The sequence below is a fragment of the Heterocephalus glaber genome, unplaced genomic scaffold (assembly GCF_053883595.1).
Source record: "Heterocephalus glaber isolate CG9 unplaced genomic scaffold, H.glaber_assembly_v1.0 deba00001802, whole genome shotgun sequence".
Taxonomy (NCBI): Eukaryota; Metazoa; Chordata; class Mammalia; order Rodentia; family Bathyergidae; genus Heterocephalus; species Heterocephalus glaber.
In genome coordinates, this window is record NW_028258477.1 from 30242 (window position 1) to 55992 (window position 25751).

Sequence of the window (25751 nt, forward strand, 5' to 3'; positions counted from 1 at the left end):
AAAAGGTCCAAAGGAGCAGGGGAAGTGGGAGGGGAAGGGGAAAAGGAAAGAAGGGAAAAGAAAAAATATAACAAAAGGAAAAAAATGGAAACAAAGTCTTTGCAAATAGGGAAGGTTGGAAGGGATGAAGGGACGGCAGGGGAAGGGGAAAAAAGTAAGAACTGTGAGACCTAACTAACTCCATTTTAAAGTTTGACTCCATCTTAAATATAAAACAGTAAAGTGGCCTTGACATAAATTCCACTTCACTGAAGTCAACTATTCCCCTAGTCTCCTTTGTGCCCATAAACTAATGATAAAAATGTCCTTGCTATGGGACAACAGATAAAAAAAAAAGAGACACAGCTCCTAACTCAATCCTCTGTCTGCCCAGAAAACAGATGCTCCCGGGCCCATTATCTATAGAACATTCTGTCAATGTCCTGATTGTTCCTTTTTCCCATAAACTCTACATGTAGCCAGCCCTCTACCCCCCATGCTTGCTAAATATCAACCAATCATGTAACTGCTAAATGGAACATCCCCAAACCTTGCAGTAGCCACAATAAAAACCCTGCTGATTTGGAATTCGGGGCTCTCAATCCTGATCCGCTGCCTCGGTGATGGTTGAGTGCCCCCTGCTCGAGCCTGAATAAACAATCCTCGTGTGTTTACATCGGAATGGGCTCCTTGGTGGTCTTTGGGGACTTCATGATCTGGGCACAACAGAGCCAAGATACTCGTGTAATGGTGTGAGATCCCAATGATGACTGTAACTGTATTTTATACCTAAAATGTACCAATGAACTTAATGGAAACAAAAGTGTAAATAAGGATAAAATATATAATTGATATTGTATAATAGGAAGAAAAAGTCTAAAGGAATAGGGGAACTAGGCGGGATAAGGGAAAGGAAAGAAGGGAAAAGAAAAAATTATGAGAATCGGAAAATATTGGAAACAAAGCCTTTGTAAATAGGAAAGGGTGGAGGGGGTGAAGGAAGGGCAGGGGAATGGGGGAAAAAATAAGAACCAAGATACATCATGTAAAGGTACAAGATCCCAATGATGAATGTAACTGTATTGTATACCTAAAATGTACCAATAAACTTAAGGGAAAAAAATAATTTTCAGAATGAGTTAGTAAGAGAGAGAGATTAAACAGGATATTTCGAGTACACACTCAAAGAAATAGAGTGTGGATACTCCAAAGTCCCTCGTGGCTTCAACCTGGTTATGTTGGTGGGAATGTTCGTCTGTCCCGAAGATGGCTTGTCTAGCACGTACATTTGGCAAACTATGTTAAAATGCAAACAATTTTCAATGTGTTTAAAGGTAAGATATGCCACTCTCTTAATAGTGCATTTTTCTGAAAATGGAGGTTAGAAGGAAGGTGTGCAATTTACAAAAGAATGAATCCATTTTACAGGCTTATTATCTTTAAGGCCCATGGGAATTTTTCATGGAAGGCAAAACAATATTGAGTAATTTTGTACCCCGGAATTGCAATTTTTCTTTATACACTTTTAAAATTAATTTTCCTGGTTTCTTTTCTACCTATCTTTATTTTTTTAACCCTACCTTGGAACCTTTGCCTTTAGGCCTATTTTGGAGGTGCAAGAAAACAATGGTAAGTAGCACATATTAAAGCAAAATATTTCAAGTCCAACAAACAAATAAGAGCAGAACTGAGGAACTGGGTCACATTACCTGCCTGAAGGGCATGCTATTAATGACCTAACGTCTTCCTACAACATCTCACCTGTTAAAATCTCCAGCAGTTCTCAATAATAATAATCTGGAGTAAAAGATTTTAGCATATTGACAATAAGCTTTGGCGAAGGTCCAAAACTCCTCTTTTAAACAAGGCTACGCAATAGGTGGTGAGCAGTACACTGAGAGTGAAGCTTCATCTGTATTTAGAGCCCCTCCCCATTGTTCCCATTACCACCTGAGGTGGACCTCCTGTCAGATCCTAAGCAACATTAGATTTTCACAAGAGCATGAATCCTACTGTAAACCACCTATTCAAGGAACCTAGGCTGTGTGCCCTTAATGACAACAGCCTGCCCGATGTCCAGGGGTAGATCTGGTGCTGCTAGCACTAGGAAGTGGCTTCAAACACAGATTAATATTAACATAGAAACTTGTCAATGTATAGACAATAATCCAGTAAAACCTTGGTCTATGAGCATAATTTGTTTTGGAAATGTGCTTGTAAAAGAAAGGATATATTTGTCCATAAGGAAAAAAAATGGAAACTCAGATGATTCATTTCACAACAACAAAAATTCACACGAAATGATTATAATACTATCATATTATACAAAATAATAAAGGAAATATAAAATATAAGCAGTAAACAAATTAACCTGTACTACGTTTGAAAACCTGTGTGGCTGATGTGAGGAAGGCAAGAAAGAGGAGGGTTATGGGTAAGGTGAATTTCACTACCACTATTGGAGTCATAGGTCTCTATTGGCTCAATGGAGTCTGTGTCTTTTCATGCATCTGTAACAAGGAACTTATCCAATGACACTTGCTTTTGCCTCCTTTTGAGGATTCTGCAAAAAATGTGACATTGCATTGTCGTATTGTTCCTACACTTATGGCCTTTTTTAGGTGGCGATTTTCTGCAAAATTTTGTATTATTTTCCACATCCCCCTAATTTCATTTGAAGTGAGGGATTCCTCTGCCTTTTTCTCCATCCTCCTCTGCAGACAAGATCTCTTTGCGGCTGGTGCTGAGAATCAACCACAATCCTGCAGAGAGAGAGAGAGACAGAGAGAGAGAGACACAGACACAGACACAGACACAGACACACACACACACACACACACACACACACACACACAGAGGAGAAAAAGAGAAAATGCCAGACAGGCAGAAAGAGAGGCAGAGAGAGACAGAGAGAGAACAACTATTGGCTCAGTTGTGATCTTGCGACATTTGGTGTCACATACTACTCATATTGAAAAACATTGGTCATGACCAAGTTAAAATTGATAAGATCTGTTTGCTCATCTTGTGGAATACTTGCAGAACAAATTACTTGTGACCCGAAGATTTACTGTCTCTCAGTTTCTCAAAGACTCATATCAAAACCTTTTCAGTAAGTGGCAATTAAAAGATGAATCTTGGGCCAGGGGTTTAGCTCAGGGGTTTCGCAGCATGCTGCACAAACGCAAGGACCCAGGTTTGATCCTCGGCATCAAAAAACAAAACAAAACATGAATCTTGCTCTATGATGGCAAGTGAGCTGATGTGGTTCAATTGTACCACTGCATCTGATGGCAGGCTTTAAGTCACAATCTGACATTTATTTTAGTCTACATGTGGTCTCCCTATAGTTTTGTTTCCACCCACAACTCTTTCCTGCAGAGGGGATTTGTCTCAGTCACGGATTTGGTAAACCCACAAGCTTTATCTTAGCCAGAATGCAAAAAAATAAAAAAATAAAAAAGCATCATTGGAGAGCTTCTTTGAAAAGGGGAAACAGCTAATAATAACACAGCAGAAGACTCCGAGACTGCCAACAAAAAGAGAGCTGCGTGTAAAAGAAAATATCAAAAGTGCTACTTAGATTATGGGTTCATTGTAACAGGCAATTCAGGTTCTCCAAGGTCGCTTTGTAGGACGTGTGGTGACTGGCTGTCCAAGAAACCCATGGAACTTTCAAACCTGCTTTGACACACAGAGACCAACCCGCCTGCATTTAAAGACAAGCCTTTGGAATTTTTCTAAAGAAAACCCTGTTGACAAGAGGAACAGAAGCAATTATTGAAGGCCACCACTTCATCAAATGTCTGCCGTGAGAGCATCATTCTTGGTGGCTCACTGAATTTCTGAAGCTGAGAAGCCCTTTGCTATTAGTGTAGAATTAATTCTGCCTGCTGCTAAGGAAGATTATCATGAACCTTTAGGAGAGGCTGCAGTTCCAAAGGTAGCATGGAGTGTTCCTCTTTTGGCTAGTACCATAACCAGACAAATTGATTAAATAGCACAACATATTGAGGCACAATTGTTACTAGAGGATTGATGAGAGTCACTCTGGTACACAGTCCTGGTTGATGAGTCTCCTGATGTTGACAATAAGGAAACAATGCTTGCTTTTGTGCCATACATTCTTTGGGAGAATGTGTATAAGAATCTGTTATCTGCACTTTACTTATCAGGAAACTTAACAGCTCATTTTGTGTCATTATATGCATGGATGAGGCACCTGCCATGATTAAATGGCTTTCTGCTTTCACTACTTGGGTCAAAGAGATCACTTCTGAATGTGATCCTAACACTCTGGGTTATTCCTAGAGGACTGCTAGCTAGCCCATAAAAATGTCACCTGACAATCACACCTTTGCAGGGTGTGATTAAAACAATCAACTGCATTAAAGTACATGTCCTTAACTCACATCTGTTCATGCTGGTCTGTGAGAAGATGGGCACGGGTCACAAACATCCCTTATACACAAAAGTGAGATTGCTTTCAAATGGTAGATTGCTGGTCAGAATTTTGAGTTTCAAGAATCACTCCATAATTTCCTTTTAGAAAAACAATCACCAGGAGCAGTACATTTCAGTGACTCAGAATGAGTCGCAAAACTTGTGACTTATTCAACCTTCCCAGTGAATGGAATGGTTCACTTCCAGTGAGAACGACGACTGTGTTCAAGCCTGCAGATAAAAGTTCTGCGTTCAAACCACACTGGAATTATGGAGGTGGTGATGAATGAACAATGCTGGGATTTTCAACGTGTTTCAAACATTAGCCAAGATTTTTTGAAGGAGACTAAGCTGGACTTTCTTTCTCTCAGCTGGTGCTCAATGGCCTATCTCAGCTTTCAAGAGTTTGAAACCACAAGAGACCCCAAACTGGGAAGGAATGGACCCAGTACCCATTCGTGAATAAGCCAAGTGAATCAACTTTGTCCATGCTAGAAGAGGATCAACCGCCTGAGATCGCAAATGATAGCAGCCTTCAAAGTATGTAAGAGATAATTTCAAGTCTCCATAAGCTCTGGATTAAAGTCAAGGTGGACTATGGTAAGGTTGACACAAATACAATTAAAACAAAGCAAAACCTGGTTCCATTTTCAACATCCTATCTTTGTGAAGTGGAGTTTTCTCCGGTGTCAGCAACCAAAATGTGATTACAGATGGACTGGATATAAACTATATTCTTTGAGTATCTCCATCTCCCAGATGGGAACTGCCTAGTTGCAGAAAAACAAGCTCTGGGCTCCTGCTGATTCAGCATTAGGGTGAGTTTTACAATTGTTTCATTATATACCACAATGTAAGAATAACAGAAATAAAGTGTACAGTAAATGTAATGTGATTGAATCATCCCCAAACCACTCCTCTTTCACCCCTCATCCCCAAGGTCCTTGGAGAAACCCGTACCTGATGCCCAGATGGCTGGAGATGGCTGTTGTAAAGGCAGTGCTCTAATGAAAAGGAGGGCCAACCCTCAATTCCCAGGGCCTCCTCACACATGCTAGGCCGCTGCTTGAGCCACACTGAGCTAGGCACACTCCCTGCTCCAACAGTCACTATTATTTGACAACCGGGTGCTGTTCTACTTTCCATTTAGCCTTACAAATATTTTTTTCTGGGAAAGTATGCAGAGCATTTTTAAAATTCAACTAAAAGCCCCCCTTAAAAAAAAAAAAAAGAAAAAGAAAAAGAAACATACTAGATACAATCCTAAAGGACTGAGACAGTTTAAATTAAAAATAAATTATTACAGCAAAAGATGTACTGTCATGATTCCCTTCATAATACCAGCAGCATGGAGATGTTTAAACAGTATGTACATTAGTGTCCCCAGAAACTGGGCCAAGCTGTAGCTCAGTGGGAGAGCATGCGCATTGGAACCAGGAGTTGCTGGGCTTGAGTCCGAGCACCAAGAGAAGAAACAGACAAAAGCCAAAAACTGACTACAGCGGTAAGTTCTGTGGTAGAAGAGTAATGACCAAGTGACTTGGTCAAGTAAAAGTCATGCACAGGGTTAAGTCCACTTTCATTAATACTGATATCAAACACACCCTCATTTTGTGGTTAAAATCTAAGAGACTAACAGTTCCAAATTTTGGTGGGCATACAAATCTCATATGTTGCTAGTAGGAACATAAAATTGTGGACAACTTCTGGAGATTTCTTGGGAAGTTTCTCAAAAATTTAACCACACAAGTGTCTAATACCTAGAAATTTAACTCTTAGGTAATGGCGCACCTGAGAGTTGAAAATATAAAATTTAAAAAGGGTTGGGGATTTGCCTCAGTGGTGGAGTGCTTGCCAAGGGTGCTCAAGGCTCCAGGTTTATGCCAGCACCACAAACAAACAAGCAGACAAAATAAAATAAAATAAAATCTTTAGGCTGGAGGAAAGAACCCAGACACATTAATTGTCTGGCTCTGTCCATAAGAAGTATAAGCTTGGGTAAAAACTGATCTCTCGGTGACAGGAATTCTGGCACTGGGAGGGAATTTGCCGCCAAGGGGCCCAGAAAACTTTTAGGATTGAGGGGATGGAAATATCTGATAATCTGTGTGCATTTGTCAGTGCTTATCCACCCAGAAATACAATACCTGGAAACACATCTACCTGGAGGTGCAATAATCTCATGCACGTTACATTTGATATCTCTTCAGAAGAAGTATCCCAATATGGAATAAAATGCCATGTTATTACAACTCCCTGTTGATTTGAACAGAGGATGAGGAAAGGATTTTTTGTACATTTGGAAATGTAGTTTGTGTGATGAAGTGATTCTCTGTCACTGGGGGAAAAATTACCAATCCCAGTTTTGATGATTTAATGTATCAATTCAAACATATCAGTGATGGAGAGGGTGCTACATTACCTTTCCTACTAAAACATCTTCTACATGAAGCAATTGTATTCAGGTCAATGGTAGCTCATATTTAGTGATCACTTCACTAACCTCTCTCCCCAGTCTGTTTTTATATATGTTACTCACTTAATGCTTGTGTTCCTTATGTCACTTGGTCTTCCCAGTATCCCAGGGAGGAGGAGGAGGCAGCAACTCTGATATTGGTAGAGTAGTAGTTGAAGGTGAGAAAGGTTACAACCAGCCAGGTAAAGTAAATTATTGAAGATCAGTACTAGCAGGCAGCAGAGAAAGGAGTCAAATCTGGACAATTTGCTTCTAGGACTCATGTTTTTAGTTTGTTCCCTGCCTCTCCCAAAATATTCTATGAAGGTTGCCATTTTGAAATATAGGAAATATTCACTAGGAACCAAAACCACAGTCACAGAAATAGAGACACTCCTTGTTTAACAACTGAGTTCCATGCTGCTCCTGGGGCGTTATGTGAATTGGTTGCTATATAAGAAGTTGTACACAGAATGCACATTACAGTATTCTGAGAAAAGGGATGGTCAAAGAACCTCCAACTCGATGACATTGGTTTTATTTGCATAACTCCTACAATGTAATGTATAACAGAACATAAAACTACAGTACCACACTGTACAATACAAACAGCCAAAACTACAGTACTGTGTAAACAAGGTGTTCTGTACAAAAAAGAGAAAACACTGAGGCTTTATAAATAGAACTATACCAAAAAGAAGAAAAAGGGAACAAGATGGGGCATAAGTGCAATTGGTGCTTTGTAAGCGCCCCCAAACAGTGTCAGTTGTAAGTCCAAACAGTCATTAAACTGGTACTTCATTAAATGAGAAATCTCTGCACAAGAATATTTCTTTTAATTCTTATTAAAAATGTGTTAAGCAGCAATAGCTCTCCTTCTTACATAGGTCACAGGAACTCATATAAATGTTTTCCCACAAAGAATGACTGAGAGTGTAAAAGTAAAAACTGTATGTGTCCAATCATTTTAAGATCGTCTTTGACAGCACATATATTCAAACTAGCATGATACAGAAATAACCATGGCCCCTGTTCAACGATGATGCTCACATTCCCAAACGATTGCTTGCTATGTTTGAGAATAGTGAGTATGAGGGAAGATAGTTCTTGGGCAAAGGGCACAGAATTTCAGTTACATAGGTGTGCAAATTCAGATCTATGGTATGATATGGTGAGTAGCAGTGTAGTCTATTCTCAGGTATTGCTGCCAGTAGATTTTAAGTGTTCTCATCACAAAAAACAAAACAAAACAAAAATATATATATATGTGTATATATATATATGTATATATGTGTATATATGTATACGTATATATATATGTGAGGTAATAGATATTTGTTTGATTCAGAAAATCCACAATGTATTAAATACAAACAAAACAAAACAAAACTGAATGTCACCAAAAGTATAGTAAGAAAAGAAGCTATATAGGATATTGTTCATTTTTATTTGTGTTTAGTGTTGAGAGAAAAAGACTTCTGATCTCCGGTATGTAAGTGAGGATTTGTAGCCAAGGGACAGGATGAGACTCGATGACCACATATCATCTCCACGAAGGTGGATGATATGGAATATAGTCCTGTGTCAAGGCAGTAGGGAAAGGGGTTCTTGCTAGGCTGAATGACTGACAGGATTCTTTGCTAAGGCTGGATTTTACAAGGAACTGCACAGGTGTACCTGGGAGCAAGTTCGGAACTCTGACTAAAGTCTAGGCAGGTGCATCATCTGTGTCAGAAGTTCAAGAAAAGGGAAATTTACCTGTGGTGTGCAAGGTCAGAGTACAGGTTATTTCTGGAAGAATGGAAAAAAGAGTGATATTAACTGTAGCAAAGTAGTTAAGGTTGTTGTTTAAAAGATAAGGGGCAATATATATTTCTTTTTAGCAGGAAGGTCAGGTTAAGTTACAGTGGTCTCTGGAATAAATTAGTCTGTAAAATTAACTCCCCCCTACATACCTTGACCTGTCTTTCAAGGATGCAGTAATTACCTCTAATTACCATTTTGGGTTTTATTATTTGAAGGATCCTGTTTTAAAAGAGTCTTGAAATGTATGTATCAGAAAGTTGGGTTTTTTCACACAGGTACTTGACAATAGATTTATTTTTATTCTGAGTAATGCTTTTCTTTGTGAAATGCCACTTTTCTATTTTACACATGAATTTTAAGAGTTGTCTGGCTTAAATTTTCATTGAAAAACTCACCTAAATAACTAGTTTGGGTCTCTCTCCCCCCATCCCTTTCTCCATTAACAATAGTGTCAGGATTCTCTAGTTTTGGTGCTGTAAGCTGAAAAGTTAGTTGACAGGAGGAAAGAAAAAGGAGATTTCCTTGTTAAAAGTCAGTTTTCAGGAGACAGGCAAAATGATGACACTCATTATAGACAGAAGGAGTAAGAGAACTTAAAGATTTTATTTTCCAGCAGATACTGTAATTGATTTGCAGTCAACATCAAAACATACAGAATTATGCCCAGTAAAGGAAATGAATTGCAAGTGGAGGAGAAAACTGGCTTTTCCACAGCCGGGGTTGAGGGGATACATTAAAAATTGCCCGACAACGCGACAGTTTACACATCCTTTGTCACCTATCAGCAATTTACTGAGACCTGCAAAATACCTGAAAGACCAGTGAGAGACACATAGTCTACAAGGGACTGCTTTTACATGCTCAAGAAGGCACCCCTCCCAACTTAATTTTCCTGTGTTTCTCACCACCGGATCTGTGAGTTGCAGCACTAAAAATAAAGACCCATGTGCTTAATTGTCAAGTTAGTATTCTACTAAGCAATCATAAATATGAGTTGAATCACCTCTTCAAAGTCTTAATTCTTTATACTTTAGTTGAACGTGTTTACATACCTTATTTTGAAACCCAGTCAAAGACGAATAATATTAAAATAGAGAGGAATGGGGCCTTCCTCACGGAGAGAAAGGAAATCAATATTGAAACTAAAAGCTAGAAAGTGTGGGTTGTAAATTACATTTAAAGAGAGTGTCCGCATGGCCAGGTCCCTAATTGTCCTGGGTTTGGGGAGGCGCTGTGGCACTTCTGTTGCAGCAACGAGTTGCCTGTGCCCACAGGCTGTGAGTGGCTCAGCCTTAGCTGGTTCTCCCGTCCTGAGTGCTTGGCCTCAGCAAAGCGCTCCCAGCAGGACAAGGCATACAGCGTCTCCTCCAAGTGCGTCTGGCCGCCAGGGTTTAGGGTGGGATCTGAATGCAGCAAATTGGTACTCTGCTCTAGCATCTTAGCCTTCCGGCGGGGTCGATACTTATAGTTGGGATATTTCTTTCTGTGGACGGCCTGCAGTCTCTGGGCCTCCTGGAAGAACGGCCATTTTTCGGCTTCTGTAAGCATTTTCCACTGGCACCCCAGCCGCTTGCTGATTTCTGAGTTTTGCAACTTGGGATGCTCTAGAGCCATCTTGCGCCTCTGGTCACGAGACCACACCATGAATGCGTTCAAGGGTCTCTTCACCCGGTCCACGGTGCTGTCTTTATGGTTGGCTCCTGTTTCATACTGATAACCTGAGCAAGCATTGCCCTTCCGAAGGTAGAGGCAGTTTTTCCCGAAGGTGGTGACGTCTCCTTGCTGCATGCCTGGCCTGTAGTCTTTGCTTTACAATATTTTGAACTTTGTAGAAGTATATGAGTGCACGTTTAAAGAAAAAAAAAAAAAAAGCAGAGTCAAAGGAAACCCAACACACATGCCCTCGGAAACTTACTTTACAATTGGAGGATTCAAAATGTATTTCCAACAGAGAATTTGTTACTTTAAGGATTGTAATGAAATCCTCATTTCTCCTCCCCCAGCACCTCCCTCAACCACCTGTCATCTCACTTCTCAACTAAAGGATTGTAATTCAATACCATAAAGCCTTACTGTAATCAGCTCTGTAAAACTGAACTTCAGCCTTTCTCCTGCTGCGCATTTAGCAACAGACTTCCTTTCTCTTCAGCCCCAAAGACGTGACAGAATATGCAGATGGAAACCCGGGGAGGCCAGGAGCCTGGTTTGTTCTTCACAAGAAAGAGAGCTGGAGCTAACTGGAAGAGATAGCTGGAAGAGATGTGCATTGTCTTTTTGTGTTCCCCCTACTCTCTGTTCCTTACTATAAAAGACCCTTAGCCACCTGTAACTAGTGAGATGCTGATTTGAGGCAAATAGGCCCCTCTGTCTCCTCAGAGCTAGCTTTGAATAAATCCTTTGTTCTTTTTCAAAAGATACATGTCCTCCTTTGATTTGGTCAGCAGCTCGAGCGAAGGAACATGATCGTGTGAGCCTAAGTGGCCAGTTCTGTGGCCAATCTGCCATCCTGAAGACTCTGACTATTCATTCACCATAAGAATACAAAAGAAGATGCAGAGGGTGGTGAAGCCATCCTATATTCCCATTTACTCTGGAGGCAGAGGCTGAGGCAGAAGGATCACAAATTCGAGTCCTGCCTGGGCAATTTAGTGACACCTACCTCAAAACAAAAATTAAATAGGGCTGGTGATGTGGCTCAGTTGTAAAATGCCCTGGCTCCCATCCCCAGGACCAGGCAGGAGACACAGGAAGTGGAAGGAAACTTGTTTCTTACTGTTTCATATCCCTGCCCATCAAAGTATGGGGGCACAGCAAGGAGATAATTAGCAAATTATCACTATAAATATATGTGAATGTTATGTTTAAAACTTCTAAGCTTTAATCAAACCTAATTCTGTTAATCATACACACATATGCATGCACCATTGGATACTGAAGTTACAGTAATTGTCATCCTTGTTTCTTCACTTCTACTTGAAGAGACATTGAAATTCTATGTAAATTTCTGACTGAAAAATACTAGGGAATTCCGTGCTATTATGTAGGCTAACAAATGTAAAAGAGAATAATCATATACTTTGAAAGATATTTAAAGGCCAACTTCTGGAACAACTAACATCCAACTTTTTAGGTGTGTGATTTAAAGAAAATTCAGAGGGCCTTGAAACACAACAAGTGGTAACAATCAAGTGTTAGACAATATTGAAAAGGGACTATATATTTTGCTGTTGTTGACTAAACAATGGTATGCTCTTGAAGCCAACCTTTTCACTTGCACATGCTAGCAATTTAGAAAAGTCTTTTACAAATCTACATTAAAATTCTACCCACAAGTCATCAATTTATCATCTACTGTACTACAGTTTAGAAATACCTACTTCGAAACTAAACAGTCATGCTGGTCAGGTGTTGCAGATCTGTAATCTCAGCTACAGGTGAGGCTGGGGCAGGAGATGGACAGTTCCAGAGCAGCCTGAGCTACCTGATAAGACCCCACAAACACAAACACAAACAAAAAGAAACAAGCAAGCCTACAGATACAGGTCGGTGAAGTGCCCCTGGATTTGATCACCAATCAGGGGCAAGGGTGGGGAAGACTGAAAAGGTCATGACTGACTAAATGAAATATACTACCTCACCAAATAAATCTTCAAGTCAGATGTGGAAAGTTATGTCCGAAGAAATGGACAAAGAACTATACTGGGAAAATCCTCCTCACCATCAGCATCCAGGCAAGTCTGAAAGCACTCTTTGGAAAACAAGGAGTCTTGCACAGAACACGGTCTTTTTGAAATAAAGTCTTGCAAAGACTGAATAGAAGAAATAGTGCTAAAATTCCTAGTGAGGATGACAATAACGACGATGATGTTAAAAAAAAAAAATCCTAGAGGGCACACAAATAGCCCACACAACAAATATGGTTCGTCCAATGAATGTTATGACGGATTAATATTAGCAAGTCACAACAACTACAAGAAAATTATATTCTGTCATAACATAAATATTAGTACTCAAGATTATACTCAAGATGCAGAGAGTATTAAAAAGGAACTATATGTTTATTTAGTAAAATTTAAAATATGTGTCTTAGAGCTGGACATGCTGGCAGATGTCTATTATTCCAGGACTCAGGCTGAGGCAGGAGGATCTAAAGTTGGAACCCACCATGGGCAATTTAGCAACTTAGCAAGATACTGTCTCAAAATAAAAAATAGAAAAACACCTAGAGATGTAGCTCAATGCAAAGACCCTGGGTTCCATCCGTAGTACAGAAGAAGGAGAAGAAGAAGGATGGAGAAGGAGGTAGAGCCGAGGGGGAGCAGGAGGGGGAGGAGGAGGAGGAGGCAGAAAGCAAGGAGGAGAATGGGGGGAGGGGATAGAGGAGCAGCAGAAAGAGGAGGAAGAGGAGGAGAAGAAAAAGGGGAAAAATAATATCTTACACTGAGAGGTTACACTTCAGGGTTTGCCTGGCATGCTCAAAGCCTTGGGTTCCATCCACAGCCTAGCAAACATACAAACAACAGCAAATACATTTTTAAAATACCTTAATATACGATCAGCTCAACCACAAAAGCTGATTTTCCAAAACTAAAAAATTTGGCTTAGGAGAAAAAATACACCGTTTAAAAATCTGAAAAATAACTTTGCCTATATAAATAATAATGATGATGTAAGTGATTAATATTACTACTACTGCCAATAATAATAATAGTAGTGGTAATAATAATAATAATAATAATAATAAAATATTGAAATAATCCAGGGCCTGTAATCTGAGCACCCAGGAGACCAAAGCAAGAGCCAAGTGTGTTCCAGCCCAGACAGGGTGAAGTAGCAACAAAGCAAGACCCTGTCTTAAAATGGAACACACACACACGCACACACACACAGGCACAGTGTCGGGAATGCAGCTTAGTGCGATAGCTCTCTAGGTTCAATCCTCATGCTGGGAAAAATAATAGAAATAAAAAGCGAAAAAAGTGATATACCCTGTAGCATGCATTTTCAAGCCTTGAAAGCACGATACAGCTTTAGAGAGCTCAGACTCAAATACATACCAAATGATTTCATTTATCTGAAATATCTGTGAGAGTCAGAAGCGTAGAGATAGAAAATCAATTAGTGGTTCCCAAGGACTGGGAGGGGGCAAGGTAGGTGGGTGGGGGAATCTGCACTGCTACTGAGGGCAGAATTTCCCTTTTGGGGTGATGAAATATACTGGAAGTGGAAGTGATGGTTGCCCAACAGCATGAATCTACTGTTGAGCTGTATGCCTCAAACCGGCAAAAATGGTGGGTTAATATTACATGTAGTAAGTCATATTTTTCTGAAAAGTGGGTGAAAAAGGATCTCACAAACCCACTTACCTTTAAAAAAGGGAAAAGAGGTCTTATTTGGATTCATCAATCAGCAAAATGTAAACAAGATACATCAATGGTTTTCAATCTAAAGCTCCTTGTTCTCCTTCATGTCATACATTTATGCCTTGAAATATTTCTTCAGTGATTTAATTAACCAAATGAGCAAAGTAGGTTCATGTTTGGAAATGCGAAGTAGAACGGCATCCACTTTAAAAGGATAGAGCACCTTTTCTTCCTATTTCTCATTACCAATCCTTTAAAGGAAAAATGGAGGTAGGGAAGGATGGAGGATTTATTTCTGCAACATGATGTCACTATTAAACTTCACATTGACATTTCACCTCTCTCGTTGTTTTCTTTCTGTCAAGTATTGGGGATTTTGAATGAAGGTCCTTGCATTGAGGTACATTACTAACATCCTTTTTGACTTGTTTTTTGAGCAAGTACTCATTAATTTCTTAAATTCCCCAGGCTAGGCTCAAATTTGCAATTATCCTGCCACAGCCTCCTAAAATACTGGGACTGCAGGCATATGCCACCCCTATGTGGCTTCAACTCATTTCAATCTCACAACTTGGGCTCATACAAAACCAGGGCTCTGATGAGGTACAATCACATAACCAGGGCTATCACCAGGTATCATAATAACCATTCTTCCAATTCCGAGCCCTTATAACAAAGGCAAACCTATGCTTCTGAGCTCCTGGGTGTCTCCAGTTGCTGGTATACCACTATTAACAACCAAATCCCATAAGTAGTCCCTTCGAGTCCTTACTGGAATTCCTTTGTCAAAGTTCATGCAGTTTAACATACATGTAGACATAATCAAACACACAAAATTTTCATTAATAATTAAATTTTTGCCTCTCAAAAATCTGATCCTGTGAATTTGCAAATTAAACTGTGAATACTACAAAAGTGCTATGTATATTACTATATTTATTCCCAAGGCTTTTATCTCAACACCAACAAAACAAATGGTTGTCCACCTTGAATTTATGTTATGTTCTGGTGTGGGGGAGCACATTTGGATGCTGAAAAGAAAAATTTCAAACCCTAGATATGGAATGAAAATCGTCTGTGATCTTAATGCAACAAAATGAGAAGAAAGATAATGTATACAAAAGTACGAGAGAGTGGCTCCCTCAAGATATCTTTATATAAATGATGTTCTTTAAAACATTTTGTGGTCAAACAGCTGCTGGTTCACTGGGGAAAGAGGAGTGTAGTTGACCTTGAACAGAAAGGAACATGAAACAGATCTTGAGAAGGATGAAACACCACCTTCTTCTTGTAGAACACAATGAGCAAGTTAAACAAGTACTATCTGAGCTGATTAGAAAAACTACATTAGTATCCAAGCTGATTAGAAGAACTAAAAAGAATAGGGCACACTTGTACTTAAGAAGTCAAATGAAAGGAAGGGCAGAAGTTACATATAATTTTTGTTTAAGCAGCTTTTTGTTTATATATCTCAGTCTTAGCTAGCAGAGATATAAGTTTAATACTATGAGCCAGAACTGATAATGGGAAAAATGCTTCAGGCCACTCTAAATTTCTTCCTATGAGTAAATTCTTGCTTTTACAGATAATTTCCTACATTTTGAAAAGGAAAATATGATAAAATAAAAGAAAGAAAATATTCAGCTGAGGTTGGGGTGGAAAAGAAAGCAGCATTATTATAAATTCTAAACTATATACCCTAGATATGCATCTATAAAGTTCCTTTCTTTCAAGTGCCCCTGCCAAACCCTCATTAATTAGAAAATGTCTGGAAAGCTGATGTCAATGGATGTTGAAATTGATCATGTGTAAGTGAATCACATTCAGGCAGTTTGTTTGATGAAAGTCTTACCATGATGGACTCCAAGAATTAAACAGCTGAGAACCTAGCAGTTCTATAACTATTAGTTTGTACCTACCCCAGGAAAAGTTAACTCCAATTCTTTGAGTTAGTCCAAGACCTCATTTATTTGAACACACCAGAAGGGTTAAAAATAAATTATTCAAAAGAAAAACTGACTCTAAAGTTGAAAAAAGGAAATACATGTTAATTTCAAAATTAAAAACCTTGCTTTTAGAATTATTGCATGACATCTTTTAATTTATTTCTTTGTGATCATTCATAAATATTTAAATCTTGCTGTTGTATACACTATTTACTTTCTGTTTTGTTGCTTGCTCTTTGATGCCCTATCATTAGACTAAAAGAAAACAGAACAATGCAATGCAGCGCAGCCCAGAGAGAAGCAGCAGGAGAAATGGAGTCATGACTTGTCTTAGGTCAGGTTAGGTCTAGCATAAGACTTGTACCACATATATTTTGATGGGAATGACCTGAGATAAAAGTCTTGGGAGTAAATAGAGTAATATCCACAGGATTTTTGTGGTGTTCACCCTTTAAAGATTCACTGGGTCAGATTTTGAGAGCTAAAAATTTAATTAATAATGAAAATTTTGTGTGTTTGATTATTTGTACATGTATGTCAAACTGCACTAATGTTGACCAGGGAATTCCAGTTAGGACTGCAAGGGACAGGTAACCAGTGAGAATAAACTATAGTGCAATTGAATAATCAAAATTAATTTTCTTCAAGTCTTATTTTAATTTGAAAAAGAAACAAGGTGCATCTAAAATTATGTGAATCTAATACCTTCTGAGCCAAATCCTAGAGGATAAAATGAATCTGTTAGTTTGGCAACCAATAGTCTTAGCCAACCCCATTTAAATTTAATATTGACAGGACTATTCAGCAATGAGTTTACACAAGTGCCCTTGATTAGTGTAAAAGTGTGGAACAACTGTTGAGAAGTAGTCATTAGAGGACATAAAAGGTTGTGGTGATACAACAGAAGTTCTTAAACTTTTTCTAAGTTTGTTCTCTTGTGGAGAACAAAATCTTATAAACTCATAAACTCATAAACTCAGGGACTTATGCATGCTGGTAAAGGACTCTACCACTGAGCTACATCCCCAGGCAGTGCTTAAACTTTCTACTTATGGGATTTGGTTGTTAATAGTGGTATACCAGCAACTGGAGACACCCAGGAGCTCAGAAGCATAGGTTTGCCTTTGTTATAAGGGCTCGGAATTGGAAGAATGGTTATTATGATACCTGGTGATAGCCCTGGTTATGTGATTGTACCTCATCAGAGCCCTGGTTTTGTATGAGCCCAAGTTGTGAGATTGAAATGAGTTGAAGCCACATAGGGGTGGCATATGCCTGCAGTCCCAGTATTTTAGGAGGCTGTGGCAGGATAATTGCAAATTTGAGCCTAGCCTGGGGAATTTAAGAAATTAATGAGTACTTGCTCAAAAAACAAGTCAAAAAGGATGTTAGTAATGTACCTCAATGCAAGGACCTTCATTCAAAATCCCCAATACTTGACAGAAAGAAAACAACGAGAGAGGTGAAATGTCAATGTGAAGTTTAATAGTGACATCATGTTGCAGAAATAAATCCTCCATCCTTCCCTACCTCCATTTTTCCTTTAAAGGATTGGTAATGAGAAATAGGAAGAAAAGGTGCTCTATCCTTTTAAAGTGGATGCCGTTCTACTTCGCATTTCCAAACATGAACCTACTTTGCTCATTTGGTTAATTAAATCACTGAAGAAATATTTCAAGGCATAAATGTATGACATGAAGGAGAACAAGGAGCTTTAGATTGAAAACCATTGATGTATCTTGTTTACATTTTGCTGATTGATGAATCCAAATAAGACCTCTTTTCCCTTTTTTAAAGGTAAGTGGGTTTGTGAGATCCTTTTTCACCCACTTTTCAGAAAAATATGACTTACTACATGTAATATTAACCCACCATTTTTGCCGGTTTGAGGCATACAGCTCAACAGTAGATTCATGCTGTTGGGCAACCATCACTTCCACTTCCAGTATATTTCATCACCCCAAAAGGGAAATTCTGCCCTCAGTAGCAGTGCAGATTCCCCCACCCACCTACCTTGCCCCCTCCCAGTCCTTGGGAACCACTAATTGATTTTCTATCTCTACGCTTCTGACTCTCACAGATATTTCAGATAAATGAAATCATTTGGTATGTATTTGAGTCTGAGCTCTCTAAAGCTGTATCGTGCTTTCAAGGCTTGAAAATGCATGCTACAGGGTATATCACTTTTTTCGCTTTTTATTTCTATTATTTTTCCCAGCATGAGGATTGAACCTAGAGAGCTATCGCACTAAGCTGCATTCCCGACACTGTGCCTGTGTGTGTGTGCGTGTGTGTGTGTTCCATTTTAAGACAGGGTCTTGCTTTGTTGCTACTTCACCCTGTCTGGGCTGGAACACACTTGGCTCTTGCTTTGGTCTCCTGGGTGCTCAGATTACAGGCCCTGGATTATTTCAATATTTTATTATTATTATTATTATTATTATTACCACTACTATTATTATTATTGGCAGTAGTAGTAATATTAATCACTTACATCATCATTATTATTTATATAGGCAAAGTTATTTTTCAGATTTTTAAACGGTGTATTTTTTCTCCTAAGCCAAATTTTTTAGTTTTGGAAAATCAGCTTTTGTGGTTGAGCTGATCGTATATTAAGGTATTTTAAAAATGTATTTGCTGTTGTTTGTATGTTTGCTAGGCTGTGGATGGAACCCAAGGCTTTGAGCATGCCAGGCAAACCCTGAAGTGTAACCTCTCAGTGTAAGATATTATTTTTCCCCTTTTTCTTCTCCTCCTCTTCCTCCTCTTTCTGCTGCTCCTCTATCCCCTCCCCCCATTCTCCTCCTTGCTTTCTGCCTCCTCCTCCTCCTCCCCCTCCTGCTCCCCCTCGGCTCTACCTCCTTCTCCATCCTTCTTCTTCTCCTTCTTCTGTACTACGGATGGAACCCAGGGTCTTTGCATTGAGCTACATCTCTAGGTGTTTTTCTATTTTTTATTTTGAGACAGTATCTTGCTAAGTTGCTAAATTGCCCATGGTGGGTTCCAACTTTAGATCCTCCTGCCTCAGCCTGAGTCCTGGAATAATAGACATCTGCCAGCATGTCCAGCTCTAAGACACATATTTTAAATTTTACTAAATAAACATATAGTTCCTTTTTAATACTCTCTGCATCTTGAGTATAATCTTGAGTACTAATATTTATGTTATGACAGAATATAATTTTCTTGTAGTTGTTGTGACTTGCTAATATTAATCCGTCATAACATTCATTGGACGAACCATATTTGTTGTGTGGGCTATTTGTGTGCCCTCTAGGATTTTTTTTTTTTAACATCATCGTCGTTATTGTCATCCTCACTAGGAATTTTAGCACTATTTCTTCTATTCAGTCTTTGCAAGACTTTATTTCAAAAAGACCGTGTTCTGTGCAAGACTCCTTGTTTTCCAAAGAGTGCTTTCAGACTTGCCTGGATGCTGATGGTGAGGAGGATTTTCCCAGTATAGTTCTTTGTCCATTTCTTCGGACATAACTTTCCACATCTGACTTGAAGATTTATTTGGTGAGGTAGTATATTTCATTTAGTCAGTCATGACCTTTTCAGTCTTCCCCACCCTTGCCCCTGATTGGTGATCAAATCCAGGGGCACTTCACCGACCTGTATCTGTAGGCTTGCTTGTTTCTTTTTGTTTGTGTTTGTGTTTGTGGGGTCTTATCAGGTAGCTCAGGCTGCTCTGGAACTGTCCATCTCCTGCCCCAGCCTCACCTGTAGCTGAGATTACAGATCTGCAACACCTGACCAGCATGACTGTTTAGTTTCGAAGTAGGTATTTCTAAACTGTAGTACAGTAGATGATAAATTGATGACTTGTGGGTAGAATTTTAATGTAGATTTGTAAAAGACTTTTCTAAATTGCTAGCATGTGCAAGTGAAAAGGTTGGCTTCAAGAGCATACCATTGTTTAGTCAACAACAGCAAAATATATAGTCCCTTTTCAATATTGTCTAACACTTGATTGTTACCACTTGTTGTGTTTCAAGGCCCTCTGAATTTTCTTTAAATCACACACCTAAAAAGTTGGATGTTAGTTGTTCCAGAAGTTGGCCTTTAAATATCTTTCAAAGTATATGATTATTCTCTTTTACATTTGTTAGCCTACATAATAGCACGGAATTCCCTAGTATTTTTCAGTCAGAAATTTACATAGAATTTCAATGTCTCTTCAAGTAGAAGTGAAGAAACAAGGATGACAATTACTGTAACTTCAGTATCCAATGGTGCATGCATATGTGTGTATGATTAACAGAATTAGGTTTGATTAAAGCTTAGAAGTTTTAAACATAACATTCACATATATTTATAGTGATAATTTGCTAATTATCTCCTTGCTGTGCCCCCATACTTTGATGGGCAGGGATATGAAACAGTAAGAAACAAGTTTCCTTCCACTTCCTGTGTCTCCTGCCTGGTCCTGGGGATGGGAGCCAGGGCATTTTACAACTGAGCCACATCACCAGCCCTATTTAATTTTTGTTTTGAGGTAGGTGTCACTAAATTGCCCAGGCAGGACTCGAATTTGTGATCCTTCTGCCTCAGCCTCTGCCTCCAGAGTAAATGGGAATATAGGATGGCTTCACCACCCTCTGCATCTTCTTTTGTATTCTTATGGTGAATGAATAGTCAGAGTCTTCAGGATGGCAGATTGGCCACAGAACTGGCCACTTAGGCTCACACGATCATGTTCCTTCGCTCGAGCTGCTGACCAAATCAAAGGAGGACATGTATCTTTTGAAAAAGAACAAAGGATTTATTCAAAGCTAGCTCTGAGGAGACAGAGGGGCCTATTTGCCTCAAATCAGCATCTCACTAGTTACAGGTGGCTAAGGGTCTTTTATAGTAAGGAACAGAGAGTAGGGGGAACACAAAAAGACAATGCACATCTCTTCCAGCTATCTCTTCCAGTTAGCTCCAGCTCTCTTTCTTGTGAAGAACAAACCAGGCTCCTGGCCTCCCCGGGTTTCCATCTGCATATTCTGTCACGTCTTTGGGGCTGAAGAGAAAGGAAGTCTGTTGCTAAATGCGCAGCAGGAGAAAGGCTGAAGTTCAGTTTTACAGAGCTGATTACAGTAAGGCTTTATGGTATTGAATTACAATCCTTTAGTTGAGAAGTGAGATGACAGGTGGTTGAGGGAGGTGCTGGGGGAGGAGAAATGAGGATTTCATTACAATCCTTAAAGTAACAAATTCTCTGTTGGAAATACATTTTGAATCCTCCAATTGTAAAGTAAGTTTCCGAGGGCATGTGTGTTGGGTTTCCTTTGACTCTGCTTTTTTTTTTTTTTTCTTTAAACGTGCACTCATATACTTCTACAAAGTTCAAAATATTGTAAAGCAAAGACTACAGGCCAGGCATGCAGCAAGGAGACGTCACCACCTTCGGGAAAAACTGCCTCTACCTTCGGAAGGGCAATGCTTGCTCAGGTTATCAGTATGAAACAGGAGCCAACCATAAAGACAGCACCGTGGACCGGGTGAAGAGACCCTTGAACGCATTCATGGTGTGGTCTCGTGACCAGAGGCGCAAGATGGCTCTAGAGCATCCCAAGTTGCAAAACTCAGAAATCAGCAAGCGGCTGGGGTGCCAGTGGAAAATGCTTACAGAAGCCGAAAAATGGCCGTTCTTCCAGGAGGCCCAGAGACTGCAGGCCGTCCACAGAAAGAAATATCCCAACTATAAGTATCGACCCCGCCGGAAGGCTAAGATGCTAGAGCAGAGTACCAATTTGCTGCATTCAGATCCCACCCTAAACCCTGGCGGCCAGACGCACTTGGAGGAGACGCTGTATGCCTTGTCCTGCTGGGAGCGCTTTGCTGAGGCCAAGCACTCAGGACGGGAGAACCAGCTAAGGCTGAGCCACTCACAGCCTGTGGGCACAGGCAACTCGTTGCTGCAACAGAAGTGCCACAGCGCCTCCCCAAACCCAGGACAATTAGGGACCTGGCCATGCGGACACTCTCTTTAAATGTAATTTACAACCCACACTTTCTAGCTTTTAGTTTCAATATTGATTTCCTTTCTCTCCGTGAGGAAGGCCCCATTCCTCTCTATTTTAATATTATTCGTCTTTGACTGGGTTTCAAAATAAGGTATGTAAACACGTTCAACTAAAGTATAAAGAATTAAGACTTTGAAGAGGTGATTCAACTCATATTTATGATTGCTTAGTAGAATACTAACTTGACAATTAAGCACATGGGTCTTTATTTTTAGTGCTGCAACTCACAGATCCGGTGGTGAGAAACACAGGAAAATTAAGTTGGGAGGGGTGCCTTCTTGAGCATGTAAAAGCAGTCCCTTGTAGACTATGTGTCTCTCACTGGTCTTTCAGGTATTTTGCAGGTCTCAGTAAATTGCTGATAGGTGACAAAGGATGTGTAAACTGTCGCGTTGTCGGGCAATTTTTAATGTATCCCCTCAACCCCGGCTGTGGAAAAGCCAGTTTTCTCCTCCACTTGCAATTCATTTCCTTTACTGGGCATAATTCTGTATGTTTTGATGTTGACTGCAAATCAATTACAGTATCTGCTGGAAAATAAAATCTTTAAGTTCTCTTACTCCTTCTGTCTATAATGAGTGTCATCATTTTGCCTGTCTCCTGAAAACTGACTTTTAACAAGGAAATCTCCTTTTTCTTTCCTCCTGTCAACTAACTTTTCAGCTTACAGCACCAAAACTAGAGAATCCTGACACTATTGTTAATGGAGAAAGGGATGGGGGGAGAGAGACCCAAACTAGTTATTTAGGTGAGTTTTTCAATGAAAATTTAAGCCAGACAACTCTTAAAATTCATGTGTAAAATAGAAAAGTGGCATTTCACAAAGAAAAGCATTACTCAGAATAAAAATAAATCTATTGTCAAGTACCTGTGTGAAAAAACCCAACTTTCTGATACATACATTTCAAGACTCTTTTAAAACAGGATCCTTCAAATAATAAAACCCAAAATGGTAATTAGAGGTAATTACTGCATCCTTGAAAGACAGGTCAAGGTATGTAGGGGGGAGTTAATTTTACAGACTAATTTATTCCAGAGACCACTGTAACTTAACCTGACCTTCCTGCTAAAAAGAAATATATATTGCCCCTTATCTTTTAAACAACAACCTTAACTACTTTGCTACAGTTAATATCACTCTTTTTTCCATTCTTCCAGAAATAACCTGTACTCTGACCTTGCACACCACAGGTAAATTTCCCTTTTCTTGAACTTCTGACACAGATGATGCACCTGCCTAGACTTTAGTCAGAGTTCCGAACTTGCTCCCAGGTACACCTGTGCAGTTCCTTGTAAAATCCAGCCTTAGCAAAGAATCCTGTCAGTCATTCAGCCTAGCAAGAACCCCTTTCCCTACTGCCTTGACACAGGACTATATTCCATATCATCCACCTTCGTGGAGATGATATGTGGTCATCGAGTCTCATCCTGTCCCTTGGCTACAAATCCTCACTTACATACCGGAGATCAGAAGTCTTTTTCTCTCAACACTAAACACAAATAAAAATGAACAATATCCTATATAGCTTCTTTTCTTACTATACTTTTGGTGACATTCAGTTTTGTTTTGTTTTGTTTGTATTTAATACATTGTGGATTTTCTGAATCAAACAAATATCTATTACCTCACATATATATATACGTATACATATATACACATATATACATATATATATATACACATATATATATATTTTTGTTTTGTTTTGTTTTTTGTGATGAGAACACTTAAAATCTACTGGCAGCAATACCTGAGAATAGACTACACTGCTACTCACCATATCATACCATAGATCTGAATTTGCACACCTATGTAACTGAAATTCTGTGCCCTTTGCCCAAGAACTATCTTCCCTCATACTCACTATTCTCAAACATAGCAAGCAATCGTTTGGGAATGTGAGCATCATCGTTGAACAGGGGCCATGGTTATTTCTGTATCATGCTAGTTTGAATATATGTGCTGTCAAAGACGATCTTAAAATGATTGGACACATACAGTTTTTACTTTTACACTCTCAGTCATTCTTTGTGGGAAAACATTTATATGAGTTCCTGTGACCTATGTAAGAAGGAGAGCTATTGCTGCTTAACACATTTTTAATAAGAATTAAAAGAAATATTCTTGTGCAGAGATTTCTCATTTAATGAAGTACCAGTTTAATGACTGTTTGGACTTACAACTGACACTGTTTGGGGGCGCTTACAAAGCACCAATTGCACTTATGCCCCATCTTGTTCCCTTTTTCTTCTTTTTGGTATAGTTCTATTTATAAAGCCTCAGTGTTTTCTCTTTTTTGTACAGAACACCTTGTTTACACAGTACTGTAGTTTTGGCTGTTTGTATTGTACAGTGTGGTACTGTAGTTTTATGTTCTGTTATACATTACATTGTAGGAGTTATGCAAATAAAACCAATGTCATCGAGTTGGAGGTTCTTTGACCATCCCTTTTCTCAGAATACTGTAATGTGCATTCTGTGTACAACTTCTTATATAGCAACCAATTCACATAACGCCCCAGGAGCAGCATGGAACTCAGTTGTTAAACAAGGAGTGTCTCTATTTCTGTGACTGTGGTTTTGGTTCCTAGTGAATATTTCCTATATTTCAAAATGGCAACCTTCATAGAATATTTTGGGAGAGGCAGGGAACAAACTAAAAACATGAGTCCTAGAAGCAAATTGTCCAGATTTGACTCCTTTCTCTGCTGCCTGCTAGTACTGATCTTCAATAATTTACTTTACCTGGCTGGTTGTAACCTTTCTCACCTTCAACTACTACTCTACCAATATCAGAGTTGCTGCCTCCTCCTCCTCCCTGGGATACTGGGAAGACCAAGTGACATAAGGAACACAAGCATTAAGTGAGTAACATATATAAAAACAGACTGGGGAGAGAGGTTAGTGAAGTGATCACTAAATATGAGCTACCATTGACCTGAATACAATTGCTTCATGTAGAAGATGTTTTAGTAGGAAAGGTAATGTAGCACCCTCTCCATCACTGATATGTTTGAATTGATACATTAAATCATCAAAACTGGGATTGGTAATTTTTCCCCCAGTGACAGAGAATCACTTCATCACACAAACTACATTTCCAAATGTACAAAAAATCCTTTCCTCATCCTCTGTTCAAATCAACAGGGAGTTGTAATAACATGGCATTTTATTCCATATTGGGATACTTCTTCTGAAGAGATATCAAATGTAACGTGCATGAGATTATTGCACCTCCAGGTAGATGTGTTTCCAGGTATTGTATTTCTGGGTGGATAAGCACTGACAAATGCACACAGATTATCAGATATTTCCATCCCCTCAATCCTAAAAGTTTTCTGGGCCCCTTGGCGGCAAATTCCCTCCCAGTGCCAGAATTCCTGTCACCGAGAGATCAGTTTTTACCCAAGCTTATACTTCTTATGGACAGAGCCAGACAATTAATGTGTCTGGGTTCTTTCCTCCAGCCTAAAGATTTTATTTTATTTTATTTTGTCTGCTTGTTTGTTTGTGGTGCTGGCATAAACCTGGAGCCTTGAGCACCCTTGGCAAGCACTCCACCACTGAGGCAAATCCCCAACCCTTTTTAAATTTTATATTTTCAACTCTCAGGTGCGCCATTACCTAAGAGTTAAATTTCTAGGTATTAGACACTTGTGTGGTTAAATTTTTGAGAAACTTCCCAAGAAATCTCCAGAAGTTGTCCACAATTTTATGTTCCTACTAGCAACATATGAG

General features: G+C 39.3%; 2 protein-coding genes across 2 annotated transcripts; one reads left to right on the top strand and one right to left on the bottom strand.

Moving 5' to 3' along the window:
* Positions 1-9256: 9256 nt before the first annotated feature.
* LOC147820797 (sex-determining region Y protein-like) lies at positions 9257-10699 on the bottom strand. Its single transcript, XM_087203558.1, has one exon. The coding sequence runs from the start codon at positions 10469-10471 to the stop codon at positions 9860-9862; it is 612 nt and encodes a 203-aa protein (XP_087059684.1). The 5' UTR covers positions 10472-10699; the 3' UTR covers positions 9257-9859.
* Positions 10700-21139: 10440 nt separating this feature from the next.
* On the top strand, positions 21140-22582 carry LOC147820798 (sex-determining region Y protein-like). The gene has a single exon (XM_087203559.1). It carries the CDS (start codon positions 21368-21370, stop codon positions 21977-21979), a length of 612 nt encoding a protein of 203 aa, XP_087059685.1. The 5' UTR covers positions 21140-21367; the 3' UTR covers positions 21980-22582.
* The last annotated feature ends 3169 nt before the right edge of the window (positions 22583-25751 follow it).